At 61.5% G+C, this 26,412-nt stretch overlaps 2 protein-coding genes across 14 annotated transcripts in view; both read right to left on the reverse strand.

The window, feature by feature from the left end:
• Positions 1–16,220, reverse strand: part of TUBGCP6 (tubulin gamma complex component 6) — a 30,058-nt gene extending 13,838 nt beyond the window's left edge. For all 5 annotated transcript variants that reach the window (XM_059187348.1, XM_059187347.1, XM_059187346.1 and 2 more), the window contains exons 1-14: positions 15,013–16,220; positions 13,888–14,051; positions 9,837–10,047; positions 6,371–6,544; positions 5,239–5,360; positions 4,445–4,523; positions 4,234–4,343; positions 3,788–3,879; positions 3,551–3,690; positions 2,574–2,723; positions 1,947–2,028; positions 1,774–1,862; positions 1,529–1,644; positions 251–389 (exon numbers count right to left, since the gene is read on the reverse strand). In XM_059187348.1, coding sequence (XP_059043331.1) covers positions 251–389; positions 1,529–1,644; positions 1,774–1,862; positions 1,947–2,028; positions 2,574–2,723; positions 3,551–3,690; positions 3,788–3,879; positions 4,234–4,343; positions 4,445–4,523; positions 5,239–5,360; positions 6,371–6,544; positions 9,837–10,047; positions 13,888–14,051; positions 15,013–15,753 — 2,409 coding nt within the window. In that variant the 5' untranslated portion in view covers positions 15,754–16,220. The remainder of the gene's footprint in view (positions 1–250; positions 390–1,528; positions 1,645–1,773; positions 1,863–1,946; positions 2,029–2,573; positions 2,724–3,550; positions 3,691–3,787; positions 3,880–4,233; positions 4,344–4,444; positions 4,524–5,238; positions 5,361–6,370; positions 6,545–9,836; positions 10,048–13,887; positions 14,052–15,012) is intronic.
• Positions 16,221–19,685: 3,465 nt separating this feature from the next.
• Positions 19,686–25,394, reverse strand: HDAC10 (histone deacetylase 10). 9 transcript variants are annotated; one of them, XM_059187361.1, is made up of 20 exons: positions 24,645–25,202; positions 24,440–24,574; positions 24,098–24,194; positions 23,784–23,881; positions 23,588–23,692; positions 23,360–23,428; positions 23,128–23,254; positions 22,879–22,944; positions 22,629–22,688; positions 22,463–22,552; positions 22,205–22,311; positions 22,066–22,133; positions 21,732–21,996; positions 21,541–21,625; positions 21,150–21,235; positions 20,949–21,005; positions 20,705–20,783; positions 20,362–20,544; positions 20,115–20,183; positions 19,686–19,956 (listed from the first exon to the last, which is right to left on the reverse strand). In XM_059187361.1, exons 1-19 carry the CDS (start codon positions 24,701–24,703, stop codon positions 20,157–20,159), a joined length of 1,863 nt encoding a protein of 620 aa, XP_059043344.1. In that variant the 5' UTR covers positions 24,704–25,202; the 3' UTR covers positions 19,686–19,956; positions 20,115–20,156. The 9 variants fall into 9 exon arrangements, with proteins under 9 accessions (XP_059043344.1, XP_059043340.1, XP_059043338.1 ...); XM_059187357.1 differs by having other exon boundaries at positions 20,115–20,274; positions 21,732–21,957; positions 24,645–25,198; XM_059187355.1 differs by having other exon boundaries at positions 20,115–20,274; positions 24,645–25,193.
• Positions 25,395–26,412: the final 1,018 nt, after the last annotated feature.

The following is a 26,412-nucleotide window of genomic DNA, read 5'->3' on the forward strand; positions in this document are numbered from 1 at the left end:
AGCACCCAACACACGGAAGCCACGGCTCCCAGCTGCCCCAACGGGCCACAGCACGAAGACGAGAAAGAGCCTGGGCCTACAGAGAGCACCCTGCGCTGCCCACCGTCCGGCGCCAGCACAGCCTCCTCCCAGTCCCGACGTCCCTTGGCAGAGTTGCCAATCCTTTCCCAGAGCCCAGGTCCGCAAGCACTCAGGGGCTCCGAGACCGCCACAGCCCAGGGGAAAAGCTCCCATCCGAAAGCAGCAATACCTGAATGTGCTTCTGATCTTCTACGAGGAAACGAAGCCGTGCACTTGCCAGTCGGTGCCTCTGGATCTTCCACAGCGCCTTCTGCTCTCGGCAAGCTGCTTCTGCCGACAACTTGCTATAATGGTCAACTAGCGCCTGCCTAAAGCCACACCCAGAGATACCCAGCTGCCGTGGCCACCCGACACTGTCCAGCTGGTACCCCACGGGCTAGGGTGGCTCTCCACGGCAGAGGCCCTCGGCACCTTCCCAGGCCAGCAACTGGTCCCCGGTGGGGCCCCCTACTGCACCTGCAGGGGCCTCGCTGGACAGGTGTTTCTGCCCACCAGACCAGGACCCTGGAGGACAGGCATCTAGCCAGGGCTCAGCTGACATCTGCTGAGCAAATACCAGAATGAGCCACTACATGGTCGGAAGCAAGAGGACAGGCAGGAGGCCCAGGGCTGCCAGGCCCCCCATACGAGGGGTACCTTCCTATTCTGCTGAACTGAAGACAAGTGCCAAAGGGTACAGAGAGCATAAGGCAAACGCCGCATCGGCTTCCCTGGCCGCTCTCCCCGCACGTAACTCCCAGCCATTCTGGTCCTTTCAGCAGCAGGGAACAGGGTCAGACCTGGACTGGCTCATTCCCACGCGGATGCCCCAGACCAGGAACACCGCCCTACACTCTGCTGTCTCCCATCGACAACAAAAGAACATCCACCCCACACGCACATAGGCACACATGTGCCCAGGCGCGCGCACGCACGCACACGACACGTGCTCCGTGAACAGTATCTAAGGTCAGGGCGACTGTGGTCCTGAGAGAAGAGGCAGGAAGAGACAGCCCCCCACAAAGGTGCCCCTGGGAGAGGCCGGCTCTGCTGCCGGGTTACAGGAGGCGCAAGGGAGGGCAGGGCAAGCTAAAGGCCCCACGAGACAGCCTCCTGGACACCGGGCTGGACAAGTGCCCCGTCCGTGTAGCGTCCGGCTCACCACAGGCTTAAAAATGAAAAAAGGGTTGGGTGTTGTTGACCTTGAGAACAAACAAGAGACAGGCAAGTAGGAGAGACAGACCCACCGCGCATGCCCTGTCTGGGCTCCAGTCCGCACGACCCCGCCGCGAGGACAGGGGAGCGCACGGAGTGTGGCGGAGCTGCCCGAAGCCCTCCGCCCAGGCGCACGCGGGAGCTCGGACCCCCACTCTTCACACACACTTGAGAATCTTCAAGATGCAAAGACGACCGTCTCGAGATCCCGCCAGGACAGCCCCGAGCAGCCGCCTCGCCTGCGGCCGCCTACCTCGCCTTCCTCTCCAGCTGCTCCTCCAGGACCCTCAGCCGCCTCTCCCTGTCGCAGAGCTCTCGCGCGGGGCCGACGTCGTCATCCAGGGCCTCCTGCCGAGCTGCCCGGCGCCGCTGCACGAGGCACCACACGCGGCCCGGCGGGTCAGAGCTGGACCCCACGGGCCCCCTCCCCCGGCGCCCCTGCACGAGGCACCACACGCGGCCTGCGCGGGCCCCAACCCCGGCAGCCACACTGCCTACCTCCTGGTCCTGCACAAACTGCTCCTTCAGCCTCTGAAACTGTTCTCGCTTCCGGGCGTCCAAGGCCATGCGTTCCGAGGTCTGCCGATCTGTGTGGAGATGGGGGTGCGGTGTGGTGAGGTGCCTGCGCGGGCAGCCCCAGAGCCACGGAGGGTGACCCGAGCCGCACGCACCACTGAGGGCTTGCAGGACTCTGGATGCTGCTTCCCGAGCCTGGACAATCAATTCTTGCTTTGCAATTTCCATTCGTAATTCCTGAGAAAGACCGTCTGTCAACACATCCAAATTCTCTGTCCCCCACTCTAGGATGGCCTCTGAGCAGGGGCTGCTCAGACCCCGCGCAGGCCCCTCCAGGGACGGCACCCTGGCTCCACAAGCCTCAGCAGTCAACAGGCCCCCACCACCCCGAGCAATCTGGGCCGGGACCCCCCGCCTGCGTGCACCCACCCGGAGGAGAGCAGGGGCTCGAGGCGGGCTTCTCCACAGGGATGGAGGACAGGCCAGAAGCGGCTTGCCATCAAACCCCCCCGGGGCACGCGAAACACTCGAAGCTCAGGCCCTGGAATACCAGTCCCTTCGGAACAGGAGAGGAGCTCAGAGTCCTCCGGGTGCGGGAACCTCTGGTCCTGCTGCCCAGGACTGGGCCTGTCTACCACCCAGCCAGCCCCAGAGAGAAAAGGACAGCCCCTGCCCGGGCGTCCCCCACCCAGATAACCCTACTCAGACACAGAACACCAGGGGCAGCCTCCCCATCAGCCCGAGACCCTCAGAGGGGAGGGAGGTCCCACGGCGCCCAGCACCTTCTCCTCCTTGCTGATAGAGCTGTGGCGTGCCACCCTCTCCATCCGCCCCACATAGATGGCACAGTCCTTCTCGACCTCCTTCAGCTCCTCAGGGGAGAAGATCACCGAGATCCGAGGGACGGGGACATCAGAGCAGCAGAGGTAATGCTACCAAGAGAGAAGAGCTGAGGTGAGCCAGTGACACGCAGACCCGTGCCCAGCTCTGCCTCGGTTCCTGGTGGCCTGGGGGACAGGGACAGCTCCCTTTCTCAGACATGTTCATTCACCCTAGGGCCACCTCCAGGACACTCCAGATGGGTTGTGTGCAGTCTCTGCCCAGGCCATGGCTGCCTCCCACCAACGACCCTCCAGAAGCCACAAAGACCTCTCCTTGGCCTCCCTCACTGGACGAGTGTGGGCTACAGGCCTGGGCAGAGGCCTTGAGCTCAGCCCAGACAGAACAGACCCCATCCCACAGCTAGCCACCCCCCAGACCCGCTCCCTCCCCAGGGAGCCCTGGCCTGTGCACTCCCCAGCATCTGCCCCTCCCCATGTCCTGCAGCTTCGGTCTGTTCTCAGCCCAGCACAGGGAGACCTCATGAGCCACAGGCCTCCTCCCGGCCTCATCCTGGGCAGCCCGCCTGCACCCCGCTCCACAGCTCTTCGCCCCAGGGACAACACGTGGGCGGCTGCCAGGACTCCTCCTGGGAGCCTGACAAACCCTTCTCCCCAACCCACTAAGCCACGAAGACATGACTCCCTAAACCAGGTCCACCCTCCTGGGGAAGCAGCCCGTACCTGTCCCACCGGGACAGTCTCCCGCATGGAGAGAGGGGGAGGAGAGAAGGAGCCGCCCCCGGCTCCGAAACGCCTCTGCTTCTCCTCTTATCTCTGGACAAGCTCCCAGAGACTCGACAAAGCTGTTGTGACATTCAGGGGAAAATGAGACTGACCACAAACTACAGAGGAAGGGACAGGAGGGCGGCCCCCCTCACCTGGGGGCAGCAGACTTTCAGCAAGTTGATGGTCTTCCCGCAGACATACACGTCATGGGCGATGTGCTTCAAGAACACGGGCACGCAGTCCTCCACCTCTTTGGAAATGAGCACGTAGCCGTGGGTCCAGTAAAACTTATCTGAATTGGAGACAGGACACACGGCCGGCTGGGGTCGAGCACTGGCCCTGAGCCACATGATGGCAGAGGCCCAGCCCAGCCACCAGCAGCCGCCTACCTCTGAAGCCCAAGTACTCGTGGTTCACCTGGATCATGAACTCGCCGCAGACATCTCTGAAGACGCCACTGTACACCCAGTCGTGGATGAACCTGCCACAGCGGATGGGCCCACAGTGAAGGGTCATGGCAGCCACATGTGTATTCTGACCGAGGCCACAGCCCAACCCCCTCCTGCCTCCCCACGCAGCTCTCCCCTCCTCCCCCACAACCTCCACCACTAGCAGGTGTGCGACAACAGACTGCTGTTGTACATCTGCGGTGGGTACGCGGTCTGCGCGGGGTAGGTGGTCTGCGTGGGGTACGTGGGGTGCACAGGGTACACAGTCTGCGCGGGGTTCACAGTCTGCTCAGGGCTCGTGGTCTGCGCGGGATACGCTGTCTGCTCAGGGTATGCGGAGTGCACAGGGTACACTGCGTGGGGTTCACGGTCTGCGCGGGCCCTACCTCGTGTAGGGCTCGCAGCTGGTCTTCAGCAGGGACAGGAGCACGGGGTAGTGTTCGTTGCTGCAGTTATCCAGAGCTTCCTGATACAGGTAGGAGAGCAGCTTCACCCCCTGGAGACAGCAAGGGGAAGTTTGGGGCGCTCACCACACACCCCTGACGCCTAGCCACAGCCCCACCGCTCAGCCGCTCCTCGGGAAGAACCAGAACTCACGGTGGGGAAGGTGGCCCCGGGCTCCCCGCTGCTGCTACCTGGGAGCGCAGCGCCCACGCCACAGAGCTCGGCCAGGTACCTAGATGCAGAGGCTGCATGAAACCAGGTGGGCAGATGCACCGCACCCCCAGGACCAGGGACACCGGAGCAGAATGTCCTCCAGGCACATCTATGCCTGCCTTCACTGAGGACGGGGACTCCAGACCAGAGCCTCCTGCCCGGCCCCTCCCTGCACACCCCGTGCACCCCCACCCCCTTCTCAGGCTCGGACAAGACTCAGAGCCACCCTGAGTCTGTGACCCTTCCCCTGCACCTGTCGCACCCCACCGCGTCCCGCCCAGTGACATCTCCTCTCACTCGCGGACTGGGCTGACCCTGCCCAGACCCCTCGGCCTCCGCCCTGCTGCAGTCCACGTCCACAAGACAGCACTGTGCGCCTGCCCCACCACCCCCCCACACCCCGCCACTAGCCCCTCTGCCCGTGAGGTGTCCTCTCCCACTGAACCTCCCTCCCCAGCACCCCCAGGCCCCAGGCTCCCTTCTCCCAAGGGCACCCTCCACACCACTCCGCCCGCTGTTTACCCACTGGCCCATGAGCGCCAGGGGCCAGGACTGTGGGGACCCTGGGTGCCTTTCAGGCAGGAGCCCCCAACCCCAGACAGGGCCTGCCACAGAAGGCCACCAACAGATACTCAGCACACAGCACCCGGGGAGCCCGTCGGGGGCAAGGGCCCCTGTTCTCACCAGCCCTTTGCAGCCCCGCAAGCCCCAGAGCGGCCCCCGCCGGGGCTCACCTGAGCTGCCGGCCCAGTTTCTTGAAGAGAAAGCCAATGGTGAGGAGGCTCAGGGTGGGCGGTGTGGAGAGGACGCAGGCCCGGTAGTACCGCAGGTACCTCCTCAGGCCGCTGGTGAAGGCCTGCGGGGAGAGGGGGCTGGAGGCAGGGCGGCCGCACACAGGGACACCGCTGCGGCACGCAGAATGCGGAGGACACCACCGGAGTGGGAGGAAAAGCCCTGGGGCTCCATCATCTGTGGAACGGCCATGTCTGGGTCGTGCCCAGGGACCCCCGCCCAGCTGGAAGCAAGGACCCTTCACGAAATCCCAGGGCCCAGACCAGCTACACCAAGAAACTTGGAACTGGGGGTTCCAGGGGGAGTTCTGAACCACTGGGATCTCGACCACACGTGTGTCCGGGGCTGCATCCACAGCCACAGCGCCCTACCTCAGCCTCCGCCTCCACGGGAGGTCTGTGTGGAAGGCTCCGGAACAAAAGTCAGTTCACCCACCAGCCATGTCCCCCACCCCACACGGCGGGCCCTTCCGTCGTCGTCAGTTCCCTACTTGCCTCCACCAGCTGCCCCGTGCGTCTCACACCTGACCTCATCAGGTCGGCCAAAGGCAATGCCACTGGGCCCCAAAGTGAAGGGGCTCAACGTGCCCCCGCTGGACCCCAGCACCCTGTCTCCTCTGCTCAGCCTCCCTCTGCTGTTCTGTTCTCCCAAAGCTCCAGCCGCGTCTGGAGGCCTGTCCCTCCCCGCAGCCCACACCTGCTGTCCCAGGGCTGGGGGTGCTCTACCCAGCATATGGACCGACTGCAAGGTTCTCCAGAAGAGATGGGTCAGCCCCAGGGCCCAGAACCCCAATGTCCCAAATAAGGGAGGACACGGTGCGACTCCCTGAGGGCCGAGCAGGGGACAGACAGTGCACGCCCACCCCGTACTGCCCCGGCCCCGAATGCTGGGGGCACCTCTGTCCCATGGCCTTTCTCCCCAGGTCTGCAGGTAAGTGACATCATCCCGGGGATCCTGTTCCCAGAGAGTGACTGTCAGCTTTTAGACATTGCTAAGGAAACAAAAAGTGGTCCTGGGGTAGAATTCTGTGGCTCCAGGGAAGGTCTGGGACAGCCACAAGGCGGAGGGCCACACCTGGAACACGAGGCCCTTGCCACACGAGGAGTCCAGCACAGGCTGCAGAGAGAACTGGCTCAGACGTGCGTAATGCGTCCCGCACACGGCCACCTCGGCGAGGAGGCTGCTGACACTCTCGGGAGAGGCTCCGGACACGTGGACACCTCGCTTCACCGTGAAGGTCTGGGCCGGCTGGACAGGGCAGAACAGAGGCTACTGAGTCAGGCACCCAGAGCCCGACATGGTATCACTGTCCCCCTCCACCCCCTTAGCACGGTGCAGTGTCCCCAAAACCACGCCGCACAGACGGGAAGCACCGAGAGCAGAGAGCAGACAGCCACCAGGCAGAGCCTGACTGTCCCCCACTCAGCAACAGAAGCTACGCCTGCAGAAACAAAGCAGGATTTCGCACGGACCACACTGCAGAGTGCATGTCAGAACGTGACGCCCACTGCGGGAGAGGGCACAGGGGAACACGGCGCAGGCACCGGATCTGGTCACTCGGCTCGCAGGGCACTGCAGGGCTGTGGCAGAGCATGTTCTGCATCACTGCCTGCCGGGCAGGCCGACAGACAGCCCCAGACATCCCAGCCGACGCAGCTCTAGCCACAGGCTCCAACAGACACAACACCTCCCAACACGTTAAGATGATAAATGTTCTGGGGCGCCTGGGTGGCTCAGTGGGTTAAAGCCTCTGCCTTCGGCTCAGGTCATAGTCCCAGGGTCTTGGGATCGAGCCCCACATTGGGCTCTCTGCTCAGCGGGGAGCCTGCTTCCTCCTCTCTCTGCCTGCCTCTCTGCCTACTTGTGATCTCTGTCAAATGGATAAATAAAATCTTTAAAAAAAAAAGATGATAAATGTTTTGTGTGTTTTATTGCAATTTAAAGAAAAATTTAAGCAAACAAAAAAACCCTCCCAAAAAAGAAGAACTCAGGACCTGATGGCGTTATCAGTGAATTCTACCAAACAATTGAAGAACTAACACCAATTGTTCTCAAACTCTTCCAAAACCCAAAAGGGGGGATACTTCCCAATTCTAAGAGGCCAGTATTGCCCTGATTCCAAAGCAAGATAAAGACACTATAAGAACAAAAAACTATAGGCCAACATCTCTTATGAACATAAATGTAAGAATCTCTGACAAAATACTAACAAATCGGGGCGCCTGTGGCTCAGTTGGTGAAGCGTCTGACTCCTGGTTTCGGCTCAGGTCACGGTCTCAGAGGAGCCCCACAGGCACCAGCCTGGACATGGAGTCTGCTTGAGATTCTCCAGCTTCCCTGGCCACCCACCCAAAAATGAATAAATAAATGTGAAAAAGAAACTACTAACAAGTCAAACCCTGCGGCATATTAAGAAAGGGCAGCTCGGCACCCAGGAATCAATCAGTCTGGCCTTCACCGACGGTCACGCTGGTCTGCGAGCTGCTTCAGCACCATGGCAGAAGACATCAAGACCGAAACCAAGAACTTCCAGGACTTCATGACCACTAACAGGGGAGACAGCTCCTGCGCGAATGGTACCAGCACCTGTATGCGTCCCCCAGCGCCATATCCTGGGTGTCAGCCTGGGACGACCACCAGGCAAGAGGCTGTTTCCTGGGAAGGCGGGACCCGGCCGCACCCCTGCCCTCTGTCCTCGATCCCTCTCCCACCCTGGGATCCTGCGCCACAGCTCGGCTACCAGTAAATACTCACTGGAGAAGTGGAAAGAAACAAAACAATAACGCTATAAACCACAATAGAATGAAGAAACAATAGTGTTACCTTAACTGGTGCAGAGAAAGCATTTGACAGATTCCAGCACATTCAAGATAAAACCCACGTGTGACAGCCCACGGTTAGCGCCATGCTCCACAGTAAAAGACCACAAGACTGTCCCCTAGGACACAGGAGGCCGGAATGTCGGCTTTCACCATTTCCACTTAAAACAGCAGTGGCAGCGGCAGCGGCACCTGGGTGGCTCAGAGGGTTAAAGCCTCTGCCTTCGGCTCAGGTCATGGTCCCAGGGGCCTGGGATGGAGTCCCGCATCGGGCTCTCTGCTCAGCGGGGAGCCTGCTTCCCCTGCCCCTCTGCCTGCCTCTCTGCCTACTTGTGATTTTGCGCTCTGTCAAATAAAAAAAGAAAACCTTAAAAAACAGAGAGAGGAGGAAGGAGCAGCGGACACCTGCCATGACTGGGGAGCCCCGAGGACACGGTGGGTGCCGAGTGAAACCAGCAAGACACAGAAGGACAAATCCTGTCTGGCCCCACTTCCCGGAGGCACCCGAGTGGTCAGACTCAGAGCAGACAGTGGGGCCGGGGAGGGGGCTGCAGGGGGAGAGTATGTGGTGGGGTCAGAGTTTGGGAAGTTCAGGTTGGGAGGGTGAGGATGACACAACACTGGGAATGTAGCCAATGCCACTGAACAGCATACTTAAAATTGGTTTAAAAAAAAAAAACGTGGGGGGCACCTGGGTGGCGCTGGCAGTCAGGCGTCCAACTCCCAGTGTCAGCTCAGGTCCTAATCTCAGGATCGTGAGCTCGGGCCCCACGATGGGCTCGACACTCGTGAGGAGTCATTCCCTCGACCTCACAAGCACACACACACGTGCACTCTCTCTCAAAATGAATACATCTTACCCAAAAAAAGTGATTAAGATGGTAAATTTTCTCTTATGTGTATTTTACTGAAACTGAAAAGAAAAGGGAGGGGGTTGCTTCGCAGTAAGGTCATTCGTACAAGGCCTCAAAACGGCATTCTAGAAAGTCTCCAGAGGGTGGCCCTCACGCCAGCACCCCCGTCAGTCACCTGAGGCAGGACCTCATGTCTCCGGGGCAACCCCCAGGACGCGCACTGAGCACATACTCGAGTTTGAGAACAGCCACTTGGTCACGACGCTGAAGAGCCGGAGAGGCAGCTGCTGACCCCAGAGGAGGCCGCAGAGCGCGCAGGAAAGGCTTCGGGCTCGCGAGTGCACTCGTTCACTTTGTGGAAGAACAGCCGCTGCTGCTCAGAAGGAGCCCAGCCCCCCCACCGCCAGGAGAGAAGCCGCAGCACGAGTAAAGCCAGCGACTGTGTCCGAACCGCAGGCCCCTTCCTGCACGGCAGGTGCTCCCCGGGGCCGAACGTGCGCCCCGCCAAGCACAAGGAAGGCTCCGAGGGCCACTCGGTGCCTCTCGAGGATGGTCAGGGAAACGGGGAGCACATTTCTATGGCTCCACCAATAGCATAAACGTCTCACTTTTGTTCAGTTCTAGAAGGACGCTCATCAACGAGTACTTTTTAGAACTGAAACGAGAAGACCATGGCCACGTCCTCCAGGCAGGCCATGGAGCCAGCTTCCCTGGCAACCTGCGGCATCCTCCCCCCACCCACCGCTGAGGCTGGCATCCAGCCGCCCACTTACTGCACTGGGCTCCCCTCTGCCCCGCACAGTGCCCGGCCGACGGCAGGCTGTCCAATGGAGCCGGGGCTGTCCCCGCACGCCAGCGCTGGCTCACCTGGCAGAGGGAAAACGTGGCCGACGCGACCCCGATCAGGACGTTCAGCGCATCCTTCACCAGCTCACACTCCTTGACCAGGACAAGCTGTGGGGCCTGCAGCAGACCCCCGCCAAGCACCTGCAGCTCCCCGTGGCGGAGCCTGCAGAACCTGTCGAAGGCGTCCCTGCCGGCCTCGGTGAGGTAGGGCTCCTCTCTGTGGCCGGGGGCGCTGTGGGAGACAGAGGAGGGGGCACTGAGCGGACGGAGCGACACGGACACCTCATCCGCATACAGAGAAGCCTGGGGAGAGGGACTAAGACCAGAAGCAGCAGGAAGCGCCCCCGCCTGCCCAGTGTCCAGGGCCACACGCCGGTCCTCAGCATGACCACCACACAGCGTCCACAGCAGCACGATTCACAACAGCCCAAGGCAGCAGCAGCCCAGGCGTCCACAGACGGACAAGTGGGTGAGCAACGCATGGCCTGTCCATAAAGTAGACGATGACTCAGGCCTAAAATGGACACTAACACCTGCTGAACCTCGAAGACATTACACTAAGTTAAAGAAGCCACATACAAAACTGTACATGCCAAATAAGCATGAGGGCAAACTTTATGCTAAGTGCACTGACCGCTCCTGCGTCCCGGGACGGCACCAGGCGGCCAGCAGGAGGAGCTCCCGGCCGCGAGGCCCCAGCAGGACCAGGCCCTCCCAGCAGGGACTCCCAGCCCCAGCCCCCACCGGGGAGCACAGGAGCGGCTGTGAGAGCCCCGCCCCCCTCCAGACGTCCTGCTGAGCTTTCCTTGATTTAGTTCCAAGAAACAAAAAGTCTCACAAATTTTCGGATGTAACATGCCTGCTGGGTCTTGCAGGTGTCTCCCAGCACACCTCCGGGGGCTCTGCCTCCACATGGTGCTGTGTTAGGAACTCACAGCCACATCACTCAAAAGCAGCCCAAAAAACCAGTATCACTTTTTCAATATTCCTTTGAAAAACATCAACCCATACTGAAAAACTTAAAAGAGCTGTTTTTTAAAATCCACTGAAAAACTAATTTCTTAATAAGGGGAGCTTAGGGAACACAAGCCTTTTTAAAACTTTTCTTCTGGGGCACCTGGGTGGCTCAGTGGGTTAAGTCTCTGCCTTCGGCTCCGATCAAGGTCTCAGGGTACTGGGATCGAGCCCCTCCTCAGGCTTTCTGTTTGGCAGGGAGCCTGCTTCCTCCTCTCTCCCTGCCTCTCTGCCCACTTGTGATCTCTGTCAAATAAATAAATAAAATCTTTAAAAAAATAAATAAGTAAGTAAAACTTTTCTTCTCATTTTTAATCCCTAACCAGCTCCTTTCCCTTCCTCTGCACAAAACAAAAAACAAAAACCTTATTTTTAGGTCTAGCATCTCTAAAGAGTATCATTTATTCTTCAAAGACAAAAGTCACTTCCTGAAGGGGTAACAGCTCCAAGCTTGAGGACAGTCTAACATCAAGACACACGTCTGACCACCAGCACGTGTATATCCCCATCAGGCATGAGACACAAGATACAAGAACACTACATCTCAGAACCTATTAAACCAAAAACCCTTCTGAGGCACCTACGGGGTTCATGCGGTGAAGCGCCTGCCTTCAGTTCAGGTCATGATCTTGGGGTCCTAGGATCAAGCCCCACATTGATCAAGTCCTGCATCAGGCTCCCTGCTTAGCAGAGAGTCTGCTTCTCCGTCTGCCCCTCCCCTGCTCCTGCTCTCTCTCGCAGATAAACAAAACCTTTTTTTTTTTAATTTTTATTTATTTGAGAGATAGAAAGAGAGAAAAGAAACAGGGGGGGCGGGGATTGGGGGGGCAGGGAAGCAGGCTCCCCGCTGAGCAGGGACCCCCCGATGTGGGGCTCGATCCCAGGCCCCTGCAATCACGACCTGAGCCAAAGGCAGTCTCTTAACTGACTGAGCACCCCAGCTGTCCCTCTCTCGCAAATAAATAAAATCTTAAAAAAAAAACCAAAACTCCTTTTTAATTGACAACGCATGTCAATCCTCCTTCCCCTCATCCAGCAAGTCTGTGAGTGCAGGGGGCGGCGAGGACAGGCCCAGCCCCACGGAGGAAGCACCGACTGGGATCCCAGGGCAGGGCGGGGCTCCAAGAGGCCCTGGGAGCAGCAAGAAGAGGAAAGAGTCAGTGTGAGCGGAGCTGAGGGGCCGCGGGGAGGACTTCGCGGGAGGACTGGCCCTCGCTGCAGACCCGGGCAGCCACGGTGTCGCAGGCAGAGCAACGATGTGCTCGGCTCTCGTCTCTGGAGGGCAGCACCGACTATATGGAGGATGAAGGAGGGTTGCGGGGGACAGACAGACCAGTTCCAAGGCGTCCAGGTTGGCAAGTGGGCCGTGGCCAGACCACGGACATCTGCCCTCACTCCCTCGGGAGAGAAAAGCATGAGGAAAGGCCTCTCGGGTTCCAAAGTCCTTCTGAGGTTCCTCAAGGGAGTCGCGGAGGGCAGGCGGACGCCTCAGGTGCCGTCCTATCTCTCAGCCCAGCGGCTCCTGCGCCCGCTCTTCCAGGGTCAGCACGAGCACCACTAAGGCCACGCGTGCACCCTCTGAGAACAGAGCGAAGGCAGAAAATCCCATGAAGGAAAACACCAAACTCCCCTTGTCCCCACGGAGAACTCAGCCGTGAACATAATGAGACCAACCCCCCCCCCCCCCTGCAGAATGAGCAGAGCCACAGAGAAACGGCAGGGAAGGCCGGCAGCAGGCAGGGCGGCCTTCAGACCTCCGTGGGTGCTCAGGCTGAAGCAGCGAGAGGGGTCCTCCAGGCTCTCGGAGGATAGAGTTTACGGTCCTAGGGCTGAGGGCGCACAGACAGCTTGGGCTGCGGAGGGCAGCAGCTTCCCCAACTGCTCACTAGCCAGAGATCATGGTAGGAAACCAGCGGATGGCTGGGTTTAAACTGAAACAAGTTCAAAAGATCTGCCAAAGGATCTAGAACAGAAAGCCTCCTGGCTCAGGGCCCTGTGGGATCAGGTTCGCACCACAGCAGGCAGAGGATGATGCTTGGGGGAGGTGAGGAGAGGCAAGGACAGAGGTCTGGTGAGCGACCCTATCTCCTCAACAGTTACCTGAGAAGCAGGAACTAATGAATGAAACACCACTGAGCAAGTATTTACAAAAGAAAGTGCTAACTTGTTGGCCCGCTTTTGAGACACGTGAGGGGTTAGCGGCAAGCGGGATGGCTAGACTTGCTTTGTACACCAGACAGAAAGTTGCAGGACACGAAAGACAAGGCAACCTCTACCAGTGGTGCGGAGAGAAGCAGGCAGCTGGCCATCCACTGCAGAGGAACCCACTGCGGGAGGGCGGTAGGGGAGGGTAGATGACCTCGCCAGCAGGAGCGGTGCCCGAACATGACTGGTACTTGTCTACACCCTGGCACGTGTCCATCCTCAGGAGACCCTGCTGGCCCCCAGACGCTGCTCCAAAGGCACTGTACCCCTGCTAACCCTGCCTCTTCCATCCCGTGCTCCCCAAAGTGGTCTTCCACAGAACTACCAGCACATGAGATAGGGCAAGAGGGTCCCAAGAGCAGATAGTGGGAAATATGTGTCCTCCAGCCCCAGTCTGGGAGCTTCTGAGCGACACCAGCGCCTTATAGACTCTGAGAGTCCTCCGCGCAGAGGCCTCTGGACCTGGGTGAGCCCAGGGGAGCACTGTGATGACCGAACTTGTCCACCAGAGAGCACCAGGGTCAGTCCTCGATGTGAAGACCGCGCCTGGCCCTGACTGCTCAGCCTGCGGGCTGCCCTCCACAGCTCCGACTGGGGGCCCTCACGGTAGCACATCACTCCGCTGCCAACAGACTCTCTGATAAACCTCTCTGAAGCCTGCAAGTCCGTCCCTCAGCATCTCTCTCATGTCCTGGGACCCAGGTCAGGCCACACACGAGCCTGACTGAAACTTCCCGGCTCTTAATCCCATCATAGCTGCTCTACAAACAATGGCCTGAGCTCTCCTGAGTAAAAGCCATGCTCACATCCTGTGGGGGCGAAGGGCTGTGATTAGGGGCAAAGGCTCAAGTACCATCCAACTTGCTCCCAGCACCTCCGCTTGCTGGCCTCGTAGGTGAGCACAGCGTCCCATAGGTCGATGTCTGGAGTCATGCCTGGTTCAGACTGGGAGTCAGGAGTCAAATTAGATGCCGACTGGAACCCTTCATCATCAGACTGATCCACACTCTGAGGAACCTGGAGACCACAGGAGAGAAGGAAACATCATATAAGCTTTTGGGTCTAAATTTCACCCAAGTGTGGTCAGAATTCCTGGACTCCCCCCAAGAAACACCCAGCAGAATGTTTCCTCTACTTTTGCCAAGCACGTAGCTACTACACAATGTTTTTACTCCCACCGAGTGATTTAAGGGATCAAGTAAGATGATCAATTTCCAATTGCATAGGACACATAAAGGCATCAATATAACTTAAAATGGAATTTTTCAAGAAATGGCTCTGATTGGAAAATCCATTTTGGGGAACCCAGCACACAAAAATCATAGTAGGGGCATCTGGGGCATTCAGTCCATTAGGCATCTGCCGAACTCCCCAGGGTCCTGGGATGGAGCCCATGTCGGGCTCCCTGCTCAGCATGGAGCCTGCTTCTCCCACTGCCTGCCACTGCCCCATGCTCGTGTGCGTTCTCTCTCAGATAAGTAAGTAAATTCTTTATATTCTTTAAAAATTAAAAAAAAAATTAAAAAATCACAATAAACAGAAAAATTTAGTGTGTTATAGCGAGAATTTTTCATAGTAAGGGAATCAGTGAGTAATGATAGCACTGGAATGTTTCAGCAACATTTATAACGCCGCAAAACACGAAGACCCACAGTGATTTACTAAGGTAGGAAATACCCCAGGCTACAGGTGGAGGAAGGACACAGTGCGGCGCACACGGTAGGAGGGCTCCGCTGTGTGTGGCTACTTCCTTGCAATCAAATGTAAACAGCAACCCTAGAGCGCAGAGTCTGCAGGCGCTGCAGCGGGGTCCCCGCCCACCCAGGTGAAGCCCAGGCCAGCAGCCCTGCCTCGCCACAGCTCGGCCACCAAGTGACAGGGACTCGAGTGTTACGCTACGTTTAGCATGACCAAGGGGAGGTCAAAGGAGGCATTTCCAGCTGCGGAGGAGCTGGACCCGGGAAAGCACACACTCTACCTTAATGGCCAGTCCAAAGAGGTCCGCACTGTCCGGCACCGGGGGCAGGTCCAGCCGCACGTCCATGTCGTATGTGCGGCTGTGCACAAGGGCGCCGAAGAGCGAGACCCGGGTGTCTCTCTCAAACCTGTCACTGCAAGGATCCCCATAGGAGAAGAGCCCCGTGGTGGGCAGGCCGGTGCCTGGGGCCGCCTCCATCACCTGAAGCGCCTTCTGGATCATGTCCTGACATAAGTACTCCTCCCTGGAGATCAAGGACTGGACGTCCAACTCACACACACTCAGGTCGTAGCAGTCGTAGCCGCCGTAGGGCACCTTTCGCCCCACATGCCTGTTGTTCCAGAAGTAGTCCCTCTTGCGCCGCAGCACTTGAGGGGGGCCGCTCCCTGCCAGCTGCACCAGGAGGTCCAAAACAGACCCCACCTCCAGCAGCGGACCGCGAGCGGCCGCGAGGAGCTCCTCCACCAGCTCCTCCAGACGGTCGGCCTCGGGGCCCAGACCGCCCACTCTCAAGTCGAAGGACAGCATGAGGACCTTGTTCTTCACGGGGAGCTTCGCGAGATCAGGCTGCAGTCTCCGAGTCTCGTCTTGGAAGAGGCCCGTGAAGAGGGCACTGTAGGCCACCCTCTTGAGGCTCTGCTTTGCCCTCTGCCGGCTCGCGCCGCGCTGGCCCAGGGGAGCCTTCGCGGCCGGCAGGAGGGCCTCGCACAGGTCGTCCAACAGCTGCGGGACGCTGGCCATGCCCACCCCTCTCAGCGCCCGGCCCCCGGCAGGCGGAAAAGCACCGGGCCGGGCGGCACCGCGGCCTCGCGGACGCAGACGCGGGAGCGGACCGCACGGGGCTGAGAGCCGGGCGACCCGAGACCCGCACCCGGAGGCTCAGCACCGGCGGCCCCGCCGCCCCGCCGCCCGCAGCAGCCCGCAGCGTGCCGGCCTGTCCCGGCCCCCGGCCTTCCCCGTTCCGGGGTCACGGAGCGGGACAACCCCGAGGAGACCGCGAGGGCCGTACTCAGCGGACGGGGCCCGCTCTGCACGCTCGGTCGGCGACCGAGAGGGACCGCCCGGGCTGCGCGCCGCCGGGGGAGACGGCGTGGGGGCGGCGGCGTGGGGGCGGCGGCGCGCAGGTACCCGGGCGAGGCCTCACTCCGCAACGTGAGCGCAGCCCCCGCTCCCGCCACCACCAGCTGCGCCCGCCGCGTCACTGCCCCCGCGCCCGCTTAGGTTATCTAGAGCGGTCGCGCCGGAATTGCGTCATCGGAAGGGCGGGGCGGCGGGCAGGGCACTTCCGGCTTGGCGGCCGGGGCCGCGGAGGGGAGCGAGGCCCGCGGCGGGCTGGACTGAGGGGGTGGGGGTCACAGTTTCGCGAGTTTTCGGAGCTTGGGAGCGTGAAAGCGGACCGAGGGGGCGCTCGCTGGGCTGGACCGCGCACGCCAGGAGTGGGGGCTGGAGCGGGGCCCGCAGCTGGACCCCGGTCATCGCCGCGTCCGCCGCAGACCCAGCCCGAGCGCGTGCCGCGGGCCTGTGCGCCGCGTCTCCTCCGGGAAGCCCACCGGCCTGCAGCTGCGGCAGGGAGAAACCCGGGCGCCCTGGACTCCCGCTTCTCTGCCACGACCGGCCCTCCCAGCTCCCTGCTCTGGCGCTGCCGCGGCTCGCTGGGCCCGGGCTGCACGGCTCCTGCTCCCGAGTGAACCGCGTGTGCCGGCCCCGTGGCTGGCCGGGCCTGCGGTGGACCCCGGCGCGGACCCCCACGGGCTGCGGGCGGCCGCGAGGACAGGTGCGGGCGCCCCGGAGCCCACGGAGCCCGCTGCCGCCTCGGACCCGGGGCTGGAGGGTGACTTGCCCCCGGATTTCCAGCTCCGCGCGCGCGGTGTGCGGGCGCCCCAGGCCTTGTCCTGGCCCAGGTCCCCTTCTCAGAGCTGGACTGCCCGGCCGGACCTGCGCTGCTCTAGAGAACCACCGCTGAGAAGCGGGCCCCGAAACCACAGTGCTTTCGGGGACCCCCTTCCTGAGACGCGGCCGGTTGTGTTTTTAACCCCGCGGAGCCTGCTCGTGGGCCTCGCTCCCTGAGCGCACTGACTGCGCCCGAAGCAGCCGACCGGGGTCCCCTCGGCATCTTCCCTGTGCTTGTCTCTGACGGCGCCGTGGCCCCGTCCGGGTACACTGCTCGCTTGTTCCCGCTGGATCCGCTGCCCTGCTCTTTATCGGCAAAGTCCTTGGCTGATTTTCGCAGAATGGACAATGAGCCTCCCATCGAGTCGCAAACAGACCCTCAAGACCTCTCCCCAGAATTAAAGAATACTCTAGAAGCCCTTCAGGGCATCCGGCTTACAAAGCTCAGAGCCTCGCTATTCCCTGCACTAGTCCCTGTAACGCCCATTTGACCTGCGAGACAGCCTGTGGGGGGGGGGGGTGGAGCTTTGTCCAGGTCCTCCAGCAGCACCCTGCAGTTCCCGCCCCAGGTGCTAGGACATGCGCTCCCGCCCACAGCGAACTCCTCATAGGGGACCTGTGGGGTGCATCTTCCAGGATTTCAGTAGGTGAGCTAGGCCAGTATGGCTTGGCCTTCAGCTGGACAGAAATGCCCCAGGGTTCCGGAGCCCTTCTCACTGTTCACAACCTCAGAAGCTGAGTCGAGGTACCAAGCTTTCTGTAGACAACACCTGGTTACAACGCGCACGGGACGCACTGTCTGCCTTTCTCCATGCGCAGGAGGCGGCATCCGCCTGTTAAAACTTTTAGCTTTAGGGGCGCCTGGGTGGCTCAGTGGGTTAAGCCGCTGCCTTCGGCTCAGGTCATGATCTCAGGGTCCTGGAATCGAGCCCCGCATCGGGCTCTCTGCTCAGCAGGGAGCCTGCTGCCTCCTCTCTCTCTGCCTGCCTCTCTGCCTACTTGGGATCTCTGTCAAATAAATAAATAAAATCTTTAAAAAAAAAAAATTAGCTTTAATAGGACATAAAATCTCCGGAGGAAAGCTGCAGTTTACTCAAACTCGGTAACAGTACTGAGGGGGCCTCATTTCAGAACAACGACTACATTTGGATCCAGTTACAAGGCTTCCTGGGACTGGCTGGCTGCTGTCACAGCTGGGTCCCAAACGTCTCTCTTAGGGCTCAGCCCCTGTGTGCTTTGCTGAAAATGCAAACCTAACCCTATTATTTGGAAAGATCATAAAGACATAGTTTTGGGGACTTTGAAGAAAGTCCCTGGAGGCCAGAGTAATAATCCTGCTGATACTTCTGCCAAAATGCTGCTTGGCCAGTGGAGTGTGGGACTCTTGGTCTCCAGTTGTGAGTTCGAGCCCCACGCTGGGTGTGGAGATGACTTCAAAAGAAAATTGAAAGAAAAGAAAAAACCAATAGCCAAGCCTCTGTTCTGTCATGGTCCCAAGCAACGTTCTCCCAAATGATAATTTTGGAATACCAACCAGAGGTATCCAAAAAACTGGCCCCAAAAAAGGAAAATCTGGTAATAGCTGGTTTGATAAAAAAAGAAGTCTGGTTGGACCAATTAACAAACCAGCCCTCCCAGAAACCCTAAAATACCCACTACTCACCACAGCCTATGCATAAACCATTAAGCCACTGGCCTACTGACAAAATGAGTGTTCACGAACCAGTACCGTTGAGATAATTAGGCCGCAGAAAGGGCCCCTCCTCTGCTCCACCTGTCCACACAAAGGGATCCTACAGCTTCCATGGCTCCTAGCCCCTATGTTTTCTCACGACTGAAGCTTTTTCTTCTGGACAGGCCAGTGCTGCTGCTGTGACTAAAATTCTGTTAGGAAAGATTGTCCCTACCCAGGGAACCCCTCAAACTTCCTCGAGGTCGGAGAACTCTTACTGGCTGGGTGCTTCAGCAGGCCTGCCCTTCGCTGTCCTCCCCCACACCCCCGTCAGTCCCCGAGCCAGTCACACACACCATCAGCACTGGTGAGCCTCAACTGGCAAAGTCCATACACCTTCCAAATACCTGGGCCCAGAGCATTGCGGCTGGTCCTTCTAACCCTCAGATCCACCCCCTGGGGAATTGCCAGACTCCAACCCGTGGAGATTTCCAGGACGTCCGATGCTCTGGGCCCCTGCAGCCTCTGACCCAAGTTAATGAAAGGACATCCACTTCCATATTGTTCTTTGGGTCTAATTTCTTCTATTGAAAGTAGCCATGCGGGACGCCTGGGGGGCTCAGTTGGGTGAGCATCTGCCTTCCACCCAGGTCGTGATCCCAGACAACAACCCTAAACACGGAAAACCTGACTCTTGATCAGTGATGCTTTCAAAGAAAGAAAGGTCTTGATCAAAAGGGGGGAAATGTGGAAATTAATAAAGGGAAACTTTCTGAAGTGTGCCTGGGTGCTAGACGGGGAGGCTGGAGGAGCAGCTGTGCCTCCCCACGCGACTACAGGAAGGGGCCACCAGAAGAACCACTGGCAGAGAATCATCAGAAAATCATCACCACCATCGCTTCTCGGCCTTTTGGCTAAGATCAAGTGCAGAAAATCATCACCATCCTGACCTCTGGCTCTTCTCCAGTGGACGCTCATTCAGAACAAACCCTCCCCGCTTCCTACTTCTCCATAAAATAACGTTCCTTTTCACTTATTGAACTTGCCTATGGTTTTGCCATAGTCTTGTCCCAAATTGCAATTCTCTGCTATTCCTGAATAAACCCATTCCTGCTGGTAAAACAACTTTTATTTTTAAGGTTCAGAGAAGTGTAGGACGTGAGGATGGGGCCACCTGTGAAGAGGTGGGCCCCTGGAGGAGGTTCCAGGTCCCTGCCGTGGACAGAGTGCCCCCGAGCCAGCGCTCTCCACAGCTCCGTGGCCTGGCCCTCCGCGCAAAGGCCTCCAGCCGTGGTGTACTGGCGAATGTTTGCATCTCCTGGATGGGAAGACTTCCACTCTGGTGGACTTCGAGCTACCAGCTCACGGCACTCCAGAAGGAGCTGGGAAGAAAAGTACAATCACGCTGTCACCGCAATGAGCAGGTTCAGGACGGCACCTCAGTCCCCAGGACAAGAGCTCCTCTCTCCCCTGATCTCTATGGCAGGACTGTCCCCCTGCACTCCCTGCGTCCAGCCTCAGCCCTGCCCCCCAGCCTTACCAGCCACCTGCAGCATCTCCCACTTTGCTTCCAGCTGCCCTCTCAAGTGCACCAGGGCCTGCACGTCGTCTGGGGAGGCCACGGAGAAGGGACCCAGGCTCGGGGGGGGGTCTCCATGCAACACCCGGGCCAGGACTCCCACAAGCTGGCATGTGGACTCCTGGGCCAGGAGCAGAGGTAGAAGCGGCGAGTCACTAGTCTCTCCCCATCCCACCCCCCAACAGCACGTCCACCCTGCCCAACTCACCTGCTCCACGAGGACCAAGACTCGGCCCCCCGCTGGTCCCCGTAGAAGGGCAGCCAGGAGTGCAGCTTGGGGGTCCTGGAGGCCATGGGCTGGTCCAAGCGCCACCAGCACCAGATCAGGCTGGAAGCCATAGGCCAGGGGCAGCACAAGCGCCAGGATGCAGCTCAAGAACCCACCCGTCGTCTGCAGGAAGGACAGCAGCACGGCCCAGCCCCTCAGCCAGCAATCACCCCACCGCCCACAGTCCCAACAGGAAGCCACGCAGGACAGGTGAAGGCCAGAAACTGGACCCCTGAGGACGCCGATGAGCGGCAGCTGCCCTGCCCATCACCCCACCGCTCACCCCTGACAGCGGCACAGACACGTGGAGCGTGGACAGGGCAGCCGCTTCTTTGCCTCTGATGTTCAGCCACAGGGTCCTCCTTCCAGGGAAGGGTGAGCACACGTGCACGGGTGTGAGCTGCGGCTTACCCTCCAGAGCCCAGACAGCAGAAGCGGAGGCCCTGCCTACCCTCCACCGTGGGAACCCAGGATGACGTGCCCACCCACACACGGGACCAGATGCACATACAACCTGAGTGTCCTACCCATCATTGTCAAGGTCTGGGGGCCGATCCAGCTGTCCCAAAGCCACACAGAACACCCTAGAAGAGAAGGTGGCCCCAGGACAGGCTGCACTCACCCAGCCAGGAATCCATTTCCAGAGCCCTCCTCACAGGGTGGGAAACAGGAAAGGTGTGGCCCCGCGAAGGCATGGGGTGCCCACGGGCCATGCCCTGAAGGCTTACCTCTGGGCTCCGTGGGACAAGCCCTGTCGAAGGACGACCTCCAGAGTGGAGGCTGCCGCTGGGGTTGTCGCGATGCCGCTGCTCACCTGTCGAGGGCAGCCCCCAGCCAGGCACAGAGTCACATCTGCCCCTGTTCTTAGTCTGTGTGACCTGAGCTCAGACCGCTGCACTTCTGGAAATAAGGTGCTAAAACTGTACTTTAAATCACCGCCTTCCCCTTACTGTCGGAGAGCATGTAGTTGAGGACACTGAGTGACCCTGAACTTGTGACCTCGTCCCGAAGGGTAGTTCTAGAAAGGATCCACGTGGTTCTGCACCATCCAGCCCTCCCCGGATAGGGGCCCTGCCCCCAGCTCCATGGCCGCCCTCGACCCATCCCAGGAGCCCCCACCTGTCCATCCAGGATCCCATTCAACAGATGCAGGACCTTCCCAAGTGCAGTGAAAGCTGTGTCCTGGGTCAGGGCCTCGTGCAGCCTGGCAGGAAACCAGAGGTACACGTGGACAGGAAGTGACACAGATACCATGGCGCCCATGTACACACAGCCCCACCCTTCTCCCCAGGCCTGCCTGCTCTGCCCACCTGGCCCAGGCCTGTGTCTCCTCCCTTGGGGCTGACTCCTCCTGACGGAGAATGTCGGGGGGCAGGACCATGGCAGCAGCCGGCGCAGTCAGGGCAATAGCCGTGCGGACAGGGGGTGTGGCGCAGAGGTGCAGCCGGTCCAGGAGTGAACTCAGAACAGCCGAAGTCTGGGCCTCCGCTGCCTTGCATTTGGGTCCCCCAGGCGACACAGGGGAGGGTCTCCTCTCTGGGGAGCACGTGCTGAGACTCAGTGTGGGTGTCGACCCTAGGGAGTGGTTCAGAGTCAAAGCCACTGTGTGGGAGCAACCCCACTCCCAGCTTGGGCCACACTGACCTTGCTGCCAAAGGCTGGTCCAGTGAGGGGCCTGGGCTGCCCGGACGCTCTGGATGGACTCCAGGGCACTGTGAGGAGAAGCAGGAGCAGTCAGGCCTGGCCACGAACCCCCAGCCCTGCCCAGCCTCCTGCCCTGTACCTGTGCTGAGGCACCATGGGCCCCAACAGGGGCGGGGCAGGGTCACCCAGCAGCGCCTTCACCACCATGCACACGGACTGAGACAGCGACTCCAGGTGGTAGCCTCCCTGGGAGCAGGGAGGAAACAGACACGACTGGACAGGGCTGTGAGCGGACCGGGGCACCACCAGCCCAAGCAGGACGCCCCGCCGCGTACAGCAGGCCCCCTCTGACTGCACCTTGACACCCAGCCAGTGAGCCCCCCTCGCCACCAGTCACCTCCAGCACAGCACAGACCCGGCCGCCGGCCAGCACTTGCAGCAGCTGCGTGAGGTGGGCGAAGCACTCGGGAGTGGCCTGCATCTGCCCCTGGAACCAGAGCCCCATGTGAGGGGGCCCGGCCCCGGGACCCCAGATGCCCTCCCCAGCCAGGCCCAGACCTCACCTCGGGATCCCCAATCGCCGAGTCAAAGCCTGCTGAGACGAGCACCAGCTCAGGGTCAAACTGTGGACAGGGCCAGGTGGGGACAGGCAAGACAGAGCCTGGAGCGGGGGTGAAGGAGGCCCCTCCAGAGAGTGGCCCCCACCCACGGGGCTCTGTTCTGCTCCAGCGGAGGGGGGGGCTCCGAGCACAGAATCCCCCTCCCACGCTCCCCCCACCAACCCTGTGCGGGGGGGGGCCCCCATGCAGTTACCTCAAAGGCCACAGGGAGCAGCACGTGCAGGAAGGCGGCCATGTAATCCGCATTGCCCATCCCAACCTGCGGCCATTGAGCATCAGAGCTGGGCACTTGGATGGGGGGTGGGAGGCTCTGGGGTCTTCACTCCTGGGGCCCAAGATCAGGGGGTGACCCTGGAAGGATGCCCTGGACTACGTTCAGGAGACCTGGGGCTGTGGGGCAGGGGGAAGGCCTGGGGGCAGGGCTGGGGGGAGGGGTGGTCACCTGGTTCCAGGGCAGGTTGACAGTGAAGCCTCGGCCTGGCCCTAGCCCAACAGCGTCTGCATCTGACTCCCGAAGATAAGGCCAAAAGCGACCGTGCTCATAGCGGTGCCAGGAGAAATAAAGAACACTGTGGACAGTCAGCCCAGGTCAGAAGTTGGAGCTCAAAGGTCAGGACCTCAGCCCCATGGCTCCCAGCCAGGGGTGGCAGGGAAGGCCAGTGACCCCAGCTCACCTGGGGTCGTCCTCGAAGATATACTGGATGCCCTGACCGTGGTGGACATCCCAGTCGACAATGAGGATCCTGGGATAGGGAGTACACAGGCCACTGAGGGGCTGGGCCTCCGACCTGGGGGCGAGGAGCCCACCCCTGCACGGGAGAGCACCACATGGGGTCTCGGAGCAGCCTACCCCACCACTTTCCATCCGGCGCAGCCCCCACCCCACAGCCACCCCGACACACCTGTGCACGCCGTGCCGCTTCTGGGCATATCTGGCTGCTATGGCCACGTTGTTGAACACACAAAATCCATTGGCAGCAGCCCTCTGGCTGTGGTGCCCCGGAGGTCTGCGGGTGAAGATTGACCCATTGGGCTCATCCTGTGCCCTCCCACGGCCATCCACAGGTAGGAGCAGCCCAGGAAGGGGACAGCCCTCACCTCACCAGGGCGAGCCCATTGTGTGCAGTTCCGGTCAGCACAGCATCCACCAGCTGCAGCGCAGCTCCCGCGGCCAGCCGGGCGCAGTGGAAGGTACTCTGCGGGGTGGGGGTGGGGGTGCCCATGAGCCCCTGCCGTCTACACCACAGGCTCTGCCCTGGCTGTTGCCCAGTGCAGGTCCCAGCAGCTGCTGCCAGTAGGGTACGCAGGCCATTTGCACATTCCTGAACGTTGGGGGGGCCCCCGGAGGTAAAACAGGCACAAAAAGGCAGACGTGCATTGGGGGGGCGTGGGGGATGTTCCCAGGGCCGCACCGGGTGGAAGTAGACAGCATCGTACTGTCCAGACAGCGCCTGTAGTTCCTCGGTGCTCAAGGCCTGGGTTCCTCGCATCAGGGACACATACTCTGGGCTGCAGAGGGGCAGGCAGTCAGGACTAGGTCACCCCCAACCCAGCAGGGAGGGGAGGAGAGGGAGGAGTTGGACCCCGGTGGGACCGCCCACCTCACTGTTCCCTCCCCCATCCACCCAGTAGTGAAACTGAGGCAGAGAGGGGAGCTCTGTTTTCAAGACCCGGGCGGGCTGGGCGTTTGCACGTCCCAGGCGGTGGCCTCTGTGGTGCGTGGCTCCGCGGGGGCGGGGGGGGGGGGGTCTGACCTGTGCACCAGGCCCAGCTCCGCCTCTGAGGCCTCTCGAGCTGCCAATTGTAGACACCTTTGCTCCAGGCCACCCTGCTGCAGACGCTCCACGGCGGCGGTCAGGCGCTCAGGACGCTCGATCTCACACTCGGGGCTGCATGGACACCGAGCTCAGCGACCAGAACCCCCTCCCCATGCTCCCTGAAGTGTAAGCTCACACTTACTCGTCCCAGAGCAGCCGCGCGGCTGTCATTTCCTCGTGGTACACGAGCGCCGTCCTCATGGCCCAGCCGCCCCGGGGAAGCAGGTGAGCGCACCGCCCGTTCCCTGCGGGCAGCCCCGGGGAGCCGCTCACCCCCGGGGAGCCGCTCACCCCCGGGACACAAGTGGGGCGGCGCTCGCGGAGCCGGGGCACAAACGCGCAGAACCCAGGCACCGCACGAGCCGCCGGCCGCAGTCGGAGTCCGCGGGGTGGCTCCCGGGCACAGGTTTCCGGCCTCTTGAGACTCGGACCCGGCACGGTCCTGCCCCAGCCGCCCCAAACCCCGCGGCCTGACCGGAGCGGGGCGGGCCTGACGCCCGGGGCCGCGGCTCCACCTCCCCCGGCAGCCCCGAGCCGGACGCGGCTACGCGAAGGGGCGGGAGGGAGGGGCGCCCCGCGGGCCGTCACGGCGGCACCACGGAGTGTCCCCGTCCGCCCCAAAGGTCACCCGACCCTCGCGGACCGCGCGGGCCAAGGCGTCAGACACCCGCAGCCCGTCCCGTCCGGCGCCGCGCAGGGGCCCCTCCTCGCCAGGGCTGGAGGCGCAGCGGCGAGCCGGGGCGAGGCAGGCGGGAGGCCGAGCGGAGGGAGGTGCGGGCGGGGGAGGAAGGAGGCGACGAGAGCACGAGGCCGGCACCGGGGGCGGCGCAGACGGAGCCCCAGAACCCGCCCGCCGGGCAGAGCGCGCACGCGGGAGCCGCCGGCCGGAGACCCCGCGGCTCTGCCGGCCTCGTGGGGGCGGGGCCTCGTGGGGCGGGGCCGAGGGCCCGGCGCGCGCTCGCCGGAGGCGGGGCCCCAGGGCCTCGAGGCGGGTTCCGGGGGCGGGGCCTCGGGAGGCCGCGCGCGGGGGAGGGCGGGCTTCTAGAAGGCGGGGCCGGGAGCGCGCGTCCTGAGGCCCGCGGGTATTGGAAGTGGGGCCCCTGAGGCGGGGGCGCCACCAATCCCGTCCTCGGCTCCCCAGAGTGCCGGAACGACCCCGACGGCGGCCCCGAGAGGGCCCTGCCCCACCGCGGCGCGCGACCCCGCGGGGCCCCCACGCTCCCGGCCCAGGCACCCGCCAGCGCGGGCTGCGGGAGCCCCACCGGGGCTCTGGGAGGACCCCGACGGGCTCTCGGGGTCCGGTGCCCGCCTCTGCGCCAATCAGGGCGGCTGCGCAGTGGCGCACACTGAGCGGCCATCCCGGGTCACGTGGCTCTAGGGCGGGGCCCGGGGCGCCCCCTCCCCCCCAGGATCTCCCGGGGCGGGGCGTCCCGGGCGGCTACCGTCGCAGAGCCCTGAGCGGAGGAAGCCCGTGTCCGCTTTGGCAACTTGTCTGACCATACTTGACTGGGCTAGCGGTTCGCCTGTGCGGCCGAGCTCCAGGCCGGAAGAAGGGGGATGGCCTGGCCCCGCTTTCGCGCCTCCGCCGTCGGACAGGTGGGAGGAGCCAGGGCAGACGCCGGAGCCCCGGAGGGGCCCCTGACCCCGCTGTCCGCTCTCCGCGACGTCCATTGGCTGGCAGAGGGCTCGCTAAGGGCGCTGGGGTGCCACAGGAGTCTCAAAGCGCCAAGCGGGACCCCTCCTCGCTAGGAGCCTGGCTTTGAGAGCACAGGGAGCCCAGACAGCTGGGACTGAGCCCCAGGTCGGAGCCTAACCCCGTCCTCATCAGGCCGTGCCTGGCGTCGGGCTCCCGAATCTGAGCCATTAGAGGAAGGCGGGGCCCATCCCCAGTACAGGGGCTTCAGGCTCTG

Source organism: Mustela lutreola, chromosome 8 (assembly GCF_030435805.1).
Source record: "Mustela lutreola isolate mMusLut2 chromosome 8, mMusLut2.pri, whole genome shotgun sequence".
NCBI lineage: Eukaryota > Metazoa > Chordata > Mammalia > Carnivora > Mustelidae > Mustela > Mustela lutreola.